The sequence below is a fragment of the Myiozetetes cayanensis genome, unplaced genomic scaffold, assembly GCF_022539395.1.
Source record: "Myiozetetes cayanensis isolate MyiCay16 unplaced genomic scaffold, myiCay2020 scf12, whole genome shotgun sequence".
NCBI lineage: Eukaryota > Metazoa > Chordata > Aves > Passeriformes > Tyrannidae > Myiozetetes > Myiozetetes cayanensis.
The window spans coordinates 27,200,279-27,212,625 of record NW_026086826.1 but is presented as its reverse complement, the minus strand read 5'-3'; the positions used below and the strand labels follow the sequence as shown (position 1 = coordinate 27,212,625).

General features: G+C 43.1%; 1 protein-coding gene across 6 annotated transcripts in view; it reads left to right on the top strand.

The window, feature by feature from the left end:
- RASAL2 (RAS protein activator like 2) overlaps nucleotides 1–12,347 on the top strand; it is a 169,299-nt gene that overhangs the window by 42,198 nt on the left and 114,754 nt on the right. Inside the window, exon 1 of one of the 6 annotated variants that reach the window (XM_050306523.1) lies at nucleotides 260–463. The exons of the other annotated variants lie outside the window; for them this stretch is intronic. Coding sequence (XP_050162480.1) covers nucleotides 415–463 — 49 coding nt within the window. The 5' untranslated portion in view covers nucleotides 260–414. Of the gene's footprint in view, nucleotides 1–259; nucleotides 464–12,347 lie in introns of those variants that run through there. 6 annotated transcript variants of the gene reach the window in all.

Genomic DNA, 12,347 nt, shown 5'->3' with positions numbered 1-12,347 from the left:
CAGAATTTGCCTAATTTAAAAGCCTAGTTTTAATCTGATGGGAAGATGTTTGTGTATTTAAAATGGTTATTCCTTGCTGGGGCCACTCCCTTCTTTTGTCCTTCGCTGCTGGACTTTTCGGCTTGGCTTAGCTAAAGCGCAGGGCTTGTTTACAGCCGAGATACTGGAGCATGAAGAAGGAAGTCAGTCCCTTTAAACCTGATTCAGTTCCAAGCTTCCTGTGCGTGTGCATGCACGCGTGTGTGTGTGTGTGTGTGTGCTCAGCCTCGTTCCTCCAGATGCTGAGCAGCCTCAGTCGCAAAAGCCACGGGGCTGCTGGAGGAGCAGGGACGAGATGTGGCCGTCCCTTTTTACCTCTTCTTCCCCCCGGTTTGGCCCTGAGCAGGTTTAGACAACACGGGTAAAAATTCCAGTATGGCAAGCCTGGTGAGGAAGGTGCTGGTGCAGGCGAAGACGTGGAGTGGTGAGTAGGGGAAACATCTTGACTGATGGGAAAGATAAGTGATCAGAGGGTTGGTTTGGGTGCCTGGGAGGAGAAATGCAGGCAGAGAGATGGTGGGTGCTGCTGTTGTGTTCATCTTTGATCTCCAGTGGGAGATGGCAGCCTAGAAATGCCAAAACCTTTGTCCATGGACAAGATGTTTGTGCAGAGGAATGTGTGTTTAAAGTCTGTTCCTTAGCCTGCCCTGGGATTCCTGCCTTAGCTTGGCTCTGTAACAGCAGCAGTCTCTCTAAATAGGATGGCTTTGGATTTGGGAGGTTTTTGGGGGAGTGGGGAGCTTGCAGGAGACAGGCATCTCAGGAGCATTTAAACTCTTGTGTCGGTTGTGACTGTACCACAAGATGAGGCTGAGAAGAAAATAGTGCTAATGAGCTGTAGGAAAGACCATTTAATTGCTTTCTTCTTATTCTTTTGCTTTCTTCTTATTCTTCTGGTTTGGTGGCAAGTATCTAAATGGATTTCAATGAGGTGCTCTCATATTGCATGGTTGCAGAAATCATCGTCAGCTGTGTTGGATATTTTGGATTTTAAAATATTCCAGTAGCAGCACCAGCCAGTGCCTGGGGTTCCTCATTTAAATTTATGGTGTTTATCCAGCTCTTAATTGTGCAAATTAGAATAATTATGGAGTGTGATTACATGCATACCCAGTGACTGTTTTTAGGAGGCTGTCTCAAATTTCAAGAATTGATTCTATTAGCCTGGTGTCTTTCTGGTGCAAGTGCCCTTCTTGGTGCTGCTCCTCTGCAGAGCAGACATCACACAAAGCCTCAGCAGGAAACAATTTCTGCAGTGGCATATCTGAGGGAATGAATCTTTAATAAGGCAAAAGGCTCTTCAATGACTCGGGTTAATTAGGACTGATTAGGTGAGTTGTGGGAGACTGAAACCACCTTCCCCAAGCAGGACAACTTCTGTGCTCCAGGCTGTGACAAGGACTGCAGGGTACAACCTGAGCCACATGTGGTGAAGTTCGTGCAAGTGCCAATTTTGTTCAAAGTGTGAACTTTAATGAAAGGTTGTTCTTGGAAGTTAAGACTTGGGTGTGAGTTACTGGCTGCTGCCTGTCCCTCCCGAGGCTGCAACTCTGTGTTTGTGGAGGGCACAGTTCAGGCACAAAAAGGTCTCTTGCATAGAAGTTGTGGACTGGATGTGGCAAGTGTTGCATTGTCCTTTGCTGGGAAGGTCTGGTTGTCCAATGTTATTCCATTCTAGTCCAAACATTCAGGTCTCTTTTCACTCACTCAAGAATTGTCAGAAATTTCTGCCTCTAGGAAATGTGACTGAGATGTGACTGAAACACAGTAATCACCTTGATTATGTTGTGACAGATGTGGTGTGACAAATACAGGAAGCTGTAGAGGAGATGTCCTTGATCTCTCTGTAAATAGCCTGGGACACTGGTAAATTAACCAGCCTTTACAGTAAGAAAGTGAGGGAAATTAAATGTCATGGAAACCTAGAATGGTTTGTGTTGGAAGGGACCTGAAAGATCATCTCATTCCACCCCCTACCATGGGCAGGGACACCTTCCACTATCCCAGGCTGCTCCAAGCCCCATCCAACCTGGTCTTGGACACTTGGGCAGCCACAGCTTCTCTGGGCAACCTGTGTCGGGACCTCCTGACCCTCACAGTGCAGAATTTCTTTCAATATCTCATCTAACCCTGCCCTCTGTCAGTTTAAACCATTCCCCCTTGTCCTGTCACTACATGCCCTTGTCAAAACCCTCTCTCCAACTCTCTTGTAGGCCCCTTTTACTTGCTTCAGAGATAAGGAAAATGAAATTATTTTGGTTGAAATTTCACTTAAAAAAAAAAAAAATCTGAAAATTAACAGAGGAGTTTCTCTAACAGGCAAGTGTTGCAGTGACTAGAGCATGCATCCACCTTGCTTAGATTTCCTCAGAGAAGTTTTAGCCCATCAGTGTTTGAAAGCACAGTTCCTTGTGGAGGGAAACATGGCCTGTAGGGCAACGTGTTAAAATCCTTGGCTTGATAATTTTCAGCATGATTTCAGGATCCCTGCAGAGTTGTGGTTTGTTTTGGTTTTTTACTTAAATCTTATTACTTATGCCATGGAGAGGTGTGTTAAATTCATTTTTTAAAAATACCTGCAGGATGTCAGCAAGTTGAGGATGCTGGGGGAATGGGATGAAACAGCTGGTGGGAAGGTAGAACCTACTGGGAAAAGCACTTGCAGAGGGTGTACAAATACAGGCACTTGTTCTGCCCTGTGCAAAGCGTGTGCTTGAAGCTTCCTTATTAACTCTTCTCATGCCATTAAAAATAGTATTTTCTTTCGTTCTTAGCTGCTGAGGAGAGAATTACTTGATGGAAATCTGAAAGTGATTTTGGGTTTGTGTGGTCCAGATTTTTGCATTTGATTAGCCAGGGACAACTCTCAGCAGCTTTCAGAGATTTCAGGATTAATGAAACAACATCAGTCTTTAGAAGGGACTCCTAGGTGGTGACTTTTGTACAAGAACAGATGAGGTCAGAGGCTATTTCAGCAGGATTTATTCTACATACTTTGAGACAGCTGGATTTTGAATGACCCCCATATAACGTCATATTTTAATACAATGTAATATTTTAAGTAATATTCTTAATGTCCCCCTATTAGTGTATAAATATATTTAAGGTTAGTTATTGTGGGGAACTTGTGAGCACTCCACGAAGTGGTGGTGAAACTGAACATCCTGAGCTTTTGATCTTTATTTAAACCAAAAAAGGTTATAAAATGTCATGGTCAAAGTCAGCAAATGGCATTTTGCCAGCCTAACAAATGCTGTTGTATTTATCCCTCCTCTCCTGAGATCCCTGCTACTTTGAAATACTCTTTAAGTGGCCTGTCTGCTGGTGCGTGGCTGCAGGAGAAAATGCAAACCGCGTTTTAAATTGGAGATAAACTGAAACGAGCTTGAGCTGTGCCCTGGATGAAGAGACACATAAATCAACTGAAGCTGGTTGTTCTTTAGCGCCATTGTTTGCCGTAAAAAGCATAAAAAAAACCGCGAATTGGGTGGAAAACTCGACAGAATAAAGAACGGCAAAGCAGCAAAAACTTGCAGAGAAGGACTTAGCTAAGCAGTGTCCTTTGTTTGCTGGCTCTGGGACGCCCATTATTTGAACTGCATCTCCACAAAGTGCTGCTGTCTCACCTGGGGGTTGTGCAGGATGGCAGCGAAGGCAAGGAGCTGTTAAGTGAAAGTTAAAAGTTGTCACATCAAAGCTCTCAAATAACAGCGAAGTAACAGCCTTAATGGTTGCTGTCTGTTGGCAGGTAAATAATGGCAGTAGCAGGGATCTCTGGAAGGGGGATTTTATTTGAGCACGAGGAACATCTTCTGTCTGAGAGTGCTGAGGGTGACCCATGAAATGGTGTGGCTCTTAAAGGTGGTGCCCCTGAGCTGTCACATCAGAACCCATGGCTGAGGGAGCTTCAGGATTGATTGAGTCACCTGAGTGCAGTGACATTTATGCTGCCCGTTCAAGTGAACGTGTTTAGAACATATTTACCAACAAAAGCATCTCCCTTAATGAGTGCCTTGCAGTGCAGGTGTTGGAAAGGCTCTAAATCTGTTTTGCATTTAGCAGTGCTTCGTTCTGCTGCCATGGAGCCATCAGAATCCTGTCTGCAGAAAGGCTTTTAATGTTCTTAAACAGATTCTTTTCTTCCCCCCCAAAATAATGTGTCATTACCTTGTATATTCATTGTTCTGATGAACCTCCTAGGCAGGCACAGGACGTTGTGTGTTATTTCCTCTGCAGACAGATAATTGCAGGAGGGAGAGGAAACTGAGCCATGTAAAGTACAAATTCTTAAATAATGTCTACAAGCTCCTACTTCTGTTTGCTGGGAACTTAATGTATCTTTTATTTTTAACTTTCTTTAAAATAATGAAAAGGTTTTGGCCTCTAAAAAGCAAAGTTGGGTTAGTAATAAATCACTTTGGCAATGAATCATATTGTCTCTGAATACCTTATATTAAATGTACCCTTTTCCCTGTTGTTTATATCTCTGTATCTCCTCTTGATTAAAGGACTGCAATGAGGCTACTTGTACTGCTCCTGTCACTCTTCTTTGGGGAGGTAAATCTGCAGTCACTTTCTGACATGACAAAACACCAATTATTGCTGCTGGTGTAACCACTGGAAGTATTTGGGTTCATTTGTCAGTTTATTCTGTTATTATCATGATTAAATTCGTAATCCTGAGGGTTGTTACTTGATGACAGCAAAGGAGAGAAGTAGTTTTGGATATGAGGTTTCCAGTCTTAGCAGGGCCTGAGAGGAGATAACAAATTAAATGATAGTTTAGGTAGAAGGAAGATTGAATTTAAACTGAGTTCTGTGAATACTGGAGGTTACTTCAGGGCTGAAAGTTATAATTAGGCTGGTCAGAAAAAGTACAAACAATAATTTCCTGCTTGAGTCTGTAGATTTTAAAGCTTTAAAAGTCCCTGTATGAAACTTTTGCCGTCGTCAGGTACTTTCTGGGACAACCACAGGCAGCAGCTAGTTCTTCTCTGAGCTAAATCCAGCTTTTTCCAGACTAAGTGCTCAAAATAACTATTCTTGCTAAATTGCAGCTTTCTAGCTGTCAGATTTCAAGAGCTCCCCATCAATCCTTGGCTCTGTATGGCCAGGTAATGGCAAATTAGACCTGTCTGTGTCAGAAGCAGTGGCATTGGAACCTCTTTGCTGCTTCTTGAGTTCCTCTGGAATCCCTGGAGTTAAGATCTTGAGATAATAAACACATGCTCCTTCTCTTCCCTTCCCCTTCCTCTCTGTCTTGTTTCCCCTTTTGTTCCTGGCTCTAAATTTCTTGAGCTGTAAATGCCCATTTATTCCTCCTTTAGTGAGAAATTGTGTTGTGTGTCACTACTCTCTTTTGTATTGCTGCATAAATTCTGCCTAATTTTCCCTGTAGTGTAGTTTGTGGTGATTGGCTTCAGTTCTTTTACTAAGAATGCTTGCATTTAATTGTATTGCATTTAATAATAGGAAAAGAATGTGAAAGCAGTGATTTCCCTTCCCCCTGGCTTCGGTGGGATTACCCAGAAATTGCCACCTTCTGGTTCATTCAGAAATTTCCTTAATATCTGTGTAGCACAAAATTTAGAGACCTTGAAGGTAAAAGAGCTGCAGCTTGTATTTTAATTTTCCTCTGATTGCCAGCTTTAAAAAAAGAAAATGTATATTGGTGTTAGAATAGATGTTTTTGGCATTGTTAAATCTATTGAACTGTGATTCATTTGGTAGTCTAGAGCTGTGATTATTAGAAGGACTTTCAAAAATGGATTGAAAGCAGGGGTCCAGGTGGGTGATCTCTTTTGTTCAGTTCAGTGATATCCAATCTCTTAAAATACAATAAATTGAAATGAAATGGCTATGGACTATTCAGCCGTGAAAAATACAGTGGATACAACAGGAAGGCTTGTGTGATTTAATCCATCTATTGGCTGTGTTTGATAGTTGTTACATGGCAAGAGCAGAGGAGAGTGAGTGGGAAAAGTAACTGCAAAAAAACCAGTAGGGCAGAAGAATGGAGGACAGAAATAAACCCAACCTTTTTTTTCCCCAGTGAATGTGACAAAGATTCTGAATAAGGAATTGATGTGCAATCATCTCGGTATAAATCATGCACTATTTCTGGAAAACTTCCTGTAGACTTGAAATTCCACTGCAGACTGATTTAATTAGGAAAGTCAGTTTAAGAGGTCTCTGTGCCCTCCCACCTTTGCTTCACAGGTTCCTTGGATGAGCCGCTTGAAACCGAGGAGCTGTAAATTCACAGTCACCAAAGAGAAAGGTTTAAAACAGCTCAGAACAACAAAGTGCTCCCACAAGGTCACCTCACAGCCAGAGCTTTCCCCAGGGTCCCACAGCAGCCTGGTGGGAGCAGTGAGTTTGGGATTGGTTGGTCTTCGCTTGTGCTTCTGTGATCCAGTAAATGTCGGGTTGATTCTCCCTGGACTTGGCAGGCTTTAATTATCCTTCTGCCAAGCTGACCACTGCAGCTTTGCAAAGTCGGTCTCTGTGTACCTGAATTTCCACCCACACCACCAAGACATGCTGAGCTGGGGGTGTGTTCTGTGATATGAACGTGGCTTAGTGGTTTGGCAGGAAATGTGAATTTTTATTCACTTGATCATAAACCCGCTTAATTAAGGCACCGCGCAAGTTTGCAAAATGGCTGGGGTTGGGGGGGAAGGATCTTGCACCCTGTTTTGTGAGTGCACAGTGAATCACAGCGTCAGCTCTGGGAACAGAGCATTCCACTTCTCAGCTGCTTGGGGGAACATCATCTGTGAATGGAACAAAGCAAGTAAGGAAAGAGGGAGAGAAGAGCTCATGCCTTCTGTGCATCAGAAATACAGCCTGTTTCTAACCTTTAGTGACCCAGAAAGGAAAGGCTCAAAAGAGAACTTGTTAAAATAAGTGATACACTCTTTAGATAAAGGAGTATATAAAGGGTTATTTTAGATATCAACAGTTAAGGTTGTCTGAAGTGTAAAAGCAACAGTGTTTTTACTGTAGGCCAGTAAATATCTTTAGCATTATCAGCTCTTTCCAAGCACTTTGGTATCAAGTATTTCCTACTGATCCCTGGGAGTCCGAGTCCAAAAGTGGGATGGCAGATGTGCAGCTTTCCATGGTGACATCCCTGTGTCTGGTAGATAAATATATTATACAATCCTAGGATGGTTTGGGTTGGAAGGGACCTTGGAGCTCATCTCACTCCACCCCCTGCCATGGGCAGGTTGTCTTGCACACTTTCTGTTCTGGCTCCTGTTTCTCTGGGTGTGAGAAGTTCCAAAGATGATTTGACAGGTCAGTTAAAAAGCCCTAATAAATGAACTGAAAAATCCCCCAAACCAAACCACAGCTTATTAAACTCTCAAGGTGATTTGTTCAGGCTTATCTCAAGGATTGTCTTTTTGTATTTAATTGCAGCAAATTATATTCCTTGAGGGGTTTATGTCTTAAGAAGATAAGCCCAGATATATCCCTTTTTTCTTTATTCCAGTTTATTCCAGAATAATAATCAGTTTTAGACAGTCAAGAAGGTAAAAGAAGGACTTGATATGCTTGACAGCTTTTCAGACAGGAGGAACTTGATTTGTTTTGATTTCAGTTGTCCCCCTGTGTGTGTTTATACAGGGAGGTGAGTTTTGGCCTCTGTTGCTGGACATCAAGCCAACTGCAAGGTGCTAAACCCACAACAGCTTCTCCAGGCTCCCAAAATTGTGTGTCAATCCTGTGCACCAGCACCTTGTAGTGTGAAACCGCTTGTGCCTCACTCTGCTGTTGGGATTTATGAGGGCACGGCTGCTCCCAAGAGCGAGCCCAAGGAATGGGTGGGAAAGGAGAATCCTGTGTGTGTTCCACCACCTTTCCTACCTTTCTACGCCAGGAATGAGCAGGAGCAGCACTAACTGGATCCCTCCCTGTCCCTCTCCTTCCCTCTACATCAGGGTTGCAAGTGGGGAGAGAGCTGTCCTGAGCTTTGGGAACTTTTCCCTCCATCCTTCCTTCACTTTTACCAACTCTGCCCCCAAAATTCTTCTAACTGATGATGGTAACAGAACAGCCTATTTTGCAGGAGCCTTGACCCGTTAATCTTTGGTTCAGAGATAAGTGCAGGAGTTTTGCTGACCCTAAGACATGATCTGGGTTTTCATAGTTAAAAACTGGATGCGTTAGTACGGGATAGAAGCAAATGGTATAACCCCAATTTGGGGGGATGTTGACCTGTGGGGCTTTGGCTCCTTTTGTAGCATTCCCATGAAATCCGAGGTTGGCATTGTCCTGCTCCATCCTCACTTGGTGTGGAACAGGAAGCGAGAGCCTTGCATGCATCTAATGAGGTGGTGTTGGGAATGCCGAATTCTGAGGATTTCCTGGCCTTTCTTGTTTCTCTGGAAAGAAGAAAACAAAACTTTAATGTGACAAAAAATAAAGTCCTTGTCTGTCTGCCTCTTCCCTTGCCACTCCCCACCACTTCTGCCTCATGCATGGCCAGCCCAGGGTGGGATGTTTCCAGGATCCCTTTTGAAGATATTTATAAATAAGTTGAGCTCCATATGTTTGTGTTTTTTCCCAAATGATTCCTTTACTGTAAGTCATTGTATTTCTGTGTAACTGGTGTATGTGTGGCAACTTGCTCTTAGGGGGGGAAGTTGCAAATGGGTTTGGCCCGTGGTGTGCAAACATCGAGAAAGGAAATAAAAAAATAGTTTGACAATAACCTTTGTAATGACATGGGGAGAGAAACTTGTTAAAAAAAAAATCCAAGTTAGTTTTAACTTGTTTTGGAACAATAAGAATAAATGGGATGCATAACTGCGATGGACTAAAATAGAGTGTGCAATAGTGGGCACAGATTTCTCTCCTCCAGCCTCAGCCTGCCCAGCAAAGTTGGGCCTTACTTTTATAAATATCAATAGATAAGAAGGGCGAAGGCACTTCAAGTGACGAGTATTTTTAGCAGGGAGGAAAAGCATTTCAGCAGAGTTCCTTCCCATACCTTACGGTTGTAAATCCGTTACCTTGGTGAGCTTCAAAACAAATCAGCATCTCGGGTTCAGTGTCCTCAGCACGTAGATTTATTCATTCCCCCCCCCCCCCAACACAAAAGGGGTGAACTCTCCGTGTTCCTGCGTGGTTTGGGGGAAGAGGGGATGTGTGCTGCAGGCAGGAATATCTGTGCTGGAAAGCTGTGAGCCGCAGCAGGGCAGGGGGAGCGAGTGCCCTGCCGTGTCCCACGTAAGGAGATTAGGTTAAGACTGCAGCCTGGACTTAGCAAAAATTAGAAAGGATAATGCTACATTAATTCACACAGGTCTGGCTTCTGTAGCACGGTGACAGAACAAAATTAGTAATAGTCTAAAAATATAACCCTGAATCAAAGAACTTTCTCCTCCTTTTTGCCCTGTTTCCCCTCCTCCCCTCTCTTCCTGCTTCGGCACCCGAAGTTGGAAACTTCGAGTGGATCTTGAATGGGATTTTTCTTCCTTCCCCCTCCATGCCTTCACTTGAAAATAATATTTTTTTTTTTTTTTTTAAAAAGCCTGTTTGTGCAGCAGTGACTCAGTCCTGTGGTGCCTATCTGCCTTGTGTCAGGCATGGGGCTGTCTGGGGAAGCAGAGTGTGCACATACCCGAACTGTGAGACAAGCTTTGAAATCGCACCAAGTGCACTCCGAGCATCAAATGTGCCGGATCACGCTGCGATTCCAGTAACAGCCAGAGCTCTCTTGGCTCCCAGAGGGAAAGTGGTCGTGCTGCTCGAAAAGGGGAGAGAGGCCAAACTGCACATTCATTTGGATAATTAGGTAAACAGTAAATAGGAGAAGGCCGTCTCCTACTCAAACTTCATTGTTTTTTCCTTAAAGTCTATATTTAGATTTGGCAACCAGATTTATCACAATAATTGGTGCATTGTTTAAACAAGGTCACTGATGTGTGTGCATGTTTATCTCTGCTTAACTGGATTGCTTATTTGAAGTAGAAATACCTCCGAAAATATTGTGCAGAGCCCTTGAAAACTTGTGTACTGGAGTCCCAGAGCACATGGCCTTTATTAGAAAATAGATGCAATTATTCATGTTTGGCTTTGCAGCTTCAGGCCCTGAGGGAGTTGTACATAAAACTGTGGAGATTTGATTACATCCTGATTTTATGTCTCACTGGTATATGAGTGTTTCATATGTGTAAAACCTTTTTATAAGGCACAGATTATAACAAGTTCCTAAGTGAAGCCAGACGGGTGCTGTCCTGTCTGTTGGAATTGGAGTGCACGTGCTCATTAATTTAGTCTAACTTTGGTGGTTGCTTGTGTATATAAAAATGCAAAGTGCCTTTGTGTTTTATATTTAAAGCAAATATTCTGGACCCGTTGGCAGGTTGGTTTGAGACTTCGAGATACAATTTTAAAGTCGGAGTTTATCGCTCACGGCAGTTCTGTGCCACTCAGTGAGGATGGAGCATGGTTTACTAACACTGCTAGTGTGGTCAAGGTAAAAATAGCAAATATCAGCTCATTTTCCCTTTTAATGATGAAGTGAGAAAACAAAAAAAAGGCATTTCAGAAATGTCAACTGCAGAGGATTCTGCTCTAAGCAAGAGTGTGCAGTTCTGGGGGATTTTGTTTCTTTTTTTTTTTTTCTGGTCCTGTTAAACCTTTTGGTGAGATTTTTTTTTTGGCAAGGAAAATAATTGAAAATTTGTATTTTTTTTAAAGAGATTGCTGAGCAGTGGCTGGCTGCTGGAAGTTCTGCATGTGCAGGCTTACAAATGAGACTTTGGTGCTCAGTCTGGGAGGGCTTGACCTCAGAAACAGGCAGTTCTGTCGTCTGGTATGGCAGCATTCACACCTAATGAAACAAAAACAAAGTCAGTTTGGAACTTGAAAGAGAAGTGATCTCTGGTACAGTCATAATGAATAAAAAGACATTAAAAAGAACTGAAGTGCTTGTTGTGATGGCTTGCTGGAGGACGAGGCTTCAGCCTCCCTACACAGCTCACACAGCATTTCTCGGGATGGCTTTGCTGGCTGGGGACTCTACCTGGGATGCAGTGCCTTGTGCTTCATGCACATCCCTTTTCCCAGTGTTCACTTCTTTCTTTTGCCCTTTAGTGGGGAAGTATGTGCATGTGAAACAAATTTGTTCCCTAAGTAGTCTCTGAGAGAGAAATTATTTTCTTTCCCTCCTTCCGTCCTCTCTGTCAAAGGTTGGAGTTATTCTATATCTTTCTCTTCTGGGGAGAGACTCCTTTTGTACATCTTACCATCAGACACAAGTTGATATTAACTTTTGTGGGGTTTCATTTAAATTCACAGTCCAGGGTCGGGTTAGGACATACAGATTCATCTCTCAGACATCACGCGGCGCATCACAAGCAGTGTCCTACACTGGACATCTTTAATTATTCTTTAAATTGCAAACACAGGAGCTTTCAGTCAAGTGCTCTTTTCTCTCCCCAAGCCTTGTGCTGTTTTGGTGCCTGCAGGTCACCTTGTCCCACCCTGTGGCTGTGCACACTGCTGCCAGTTGTGGAGTCTCCTCCAGTGCTGGCGCCGGGCTCGCAGCAGGCTCAGCCTGGCAGAAGGTACATCTTCATTTCAGCGCTTCATCACTGTCCCTGACACGTGGCTTCTGCACTCATTCAAGACTTCTCCTGACAGACAACCTGTGGAGACAAAATTCTCTGGTTAGAAGGTCATTTACATTTAATAAATGCTCTTTTTTCCTCCTCTTTTGGCTGTTTCTTTTACTACTTTCTCTGTGTGGTGCATAGCAATCAGTACTACAGCAACTGGAATTTTACACAGACCCTCCTTCCACGCTGCTGCTAAAGGTTTTCACTTCAGACTCCTGGCATTTTGAGATCCTGGCATGTTTCATCATTCCTCCCTGTGATTCATTTCTCCATTTAGATAAAGGTTTAATTCTAAGCTCCAGATGTCACTGATTTATTGTCAGTTGTTGCGCTTTAATCTGCTAATATTGACGCAACATTCTAGAGGGGCTGCAAGGTGGCTGTTGGGATAATTCTCATACAGCTCAAGGAATTTCCCTACCTAAAATAGTTGTGGATCTGTGAATTCTCCCTTCTGGTTGGTTGTATGCCTAGCTCCCAGTGCCTGTCTGGGGATGTGACTTAGTGGTGCACTTGGTTTATGGTTGGATTCCATCTCAAAGGCCATCACAGCAGACACAATATTTCTATTTCTGTTGGTGTTTAGATGGTAAATGCAAGAATTTAATTTTACATGTTGCTGAAGTTAGTTCTTTATTTATATACACACCATAAGAGTACACTCTCCAATGATTT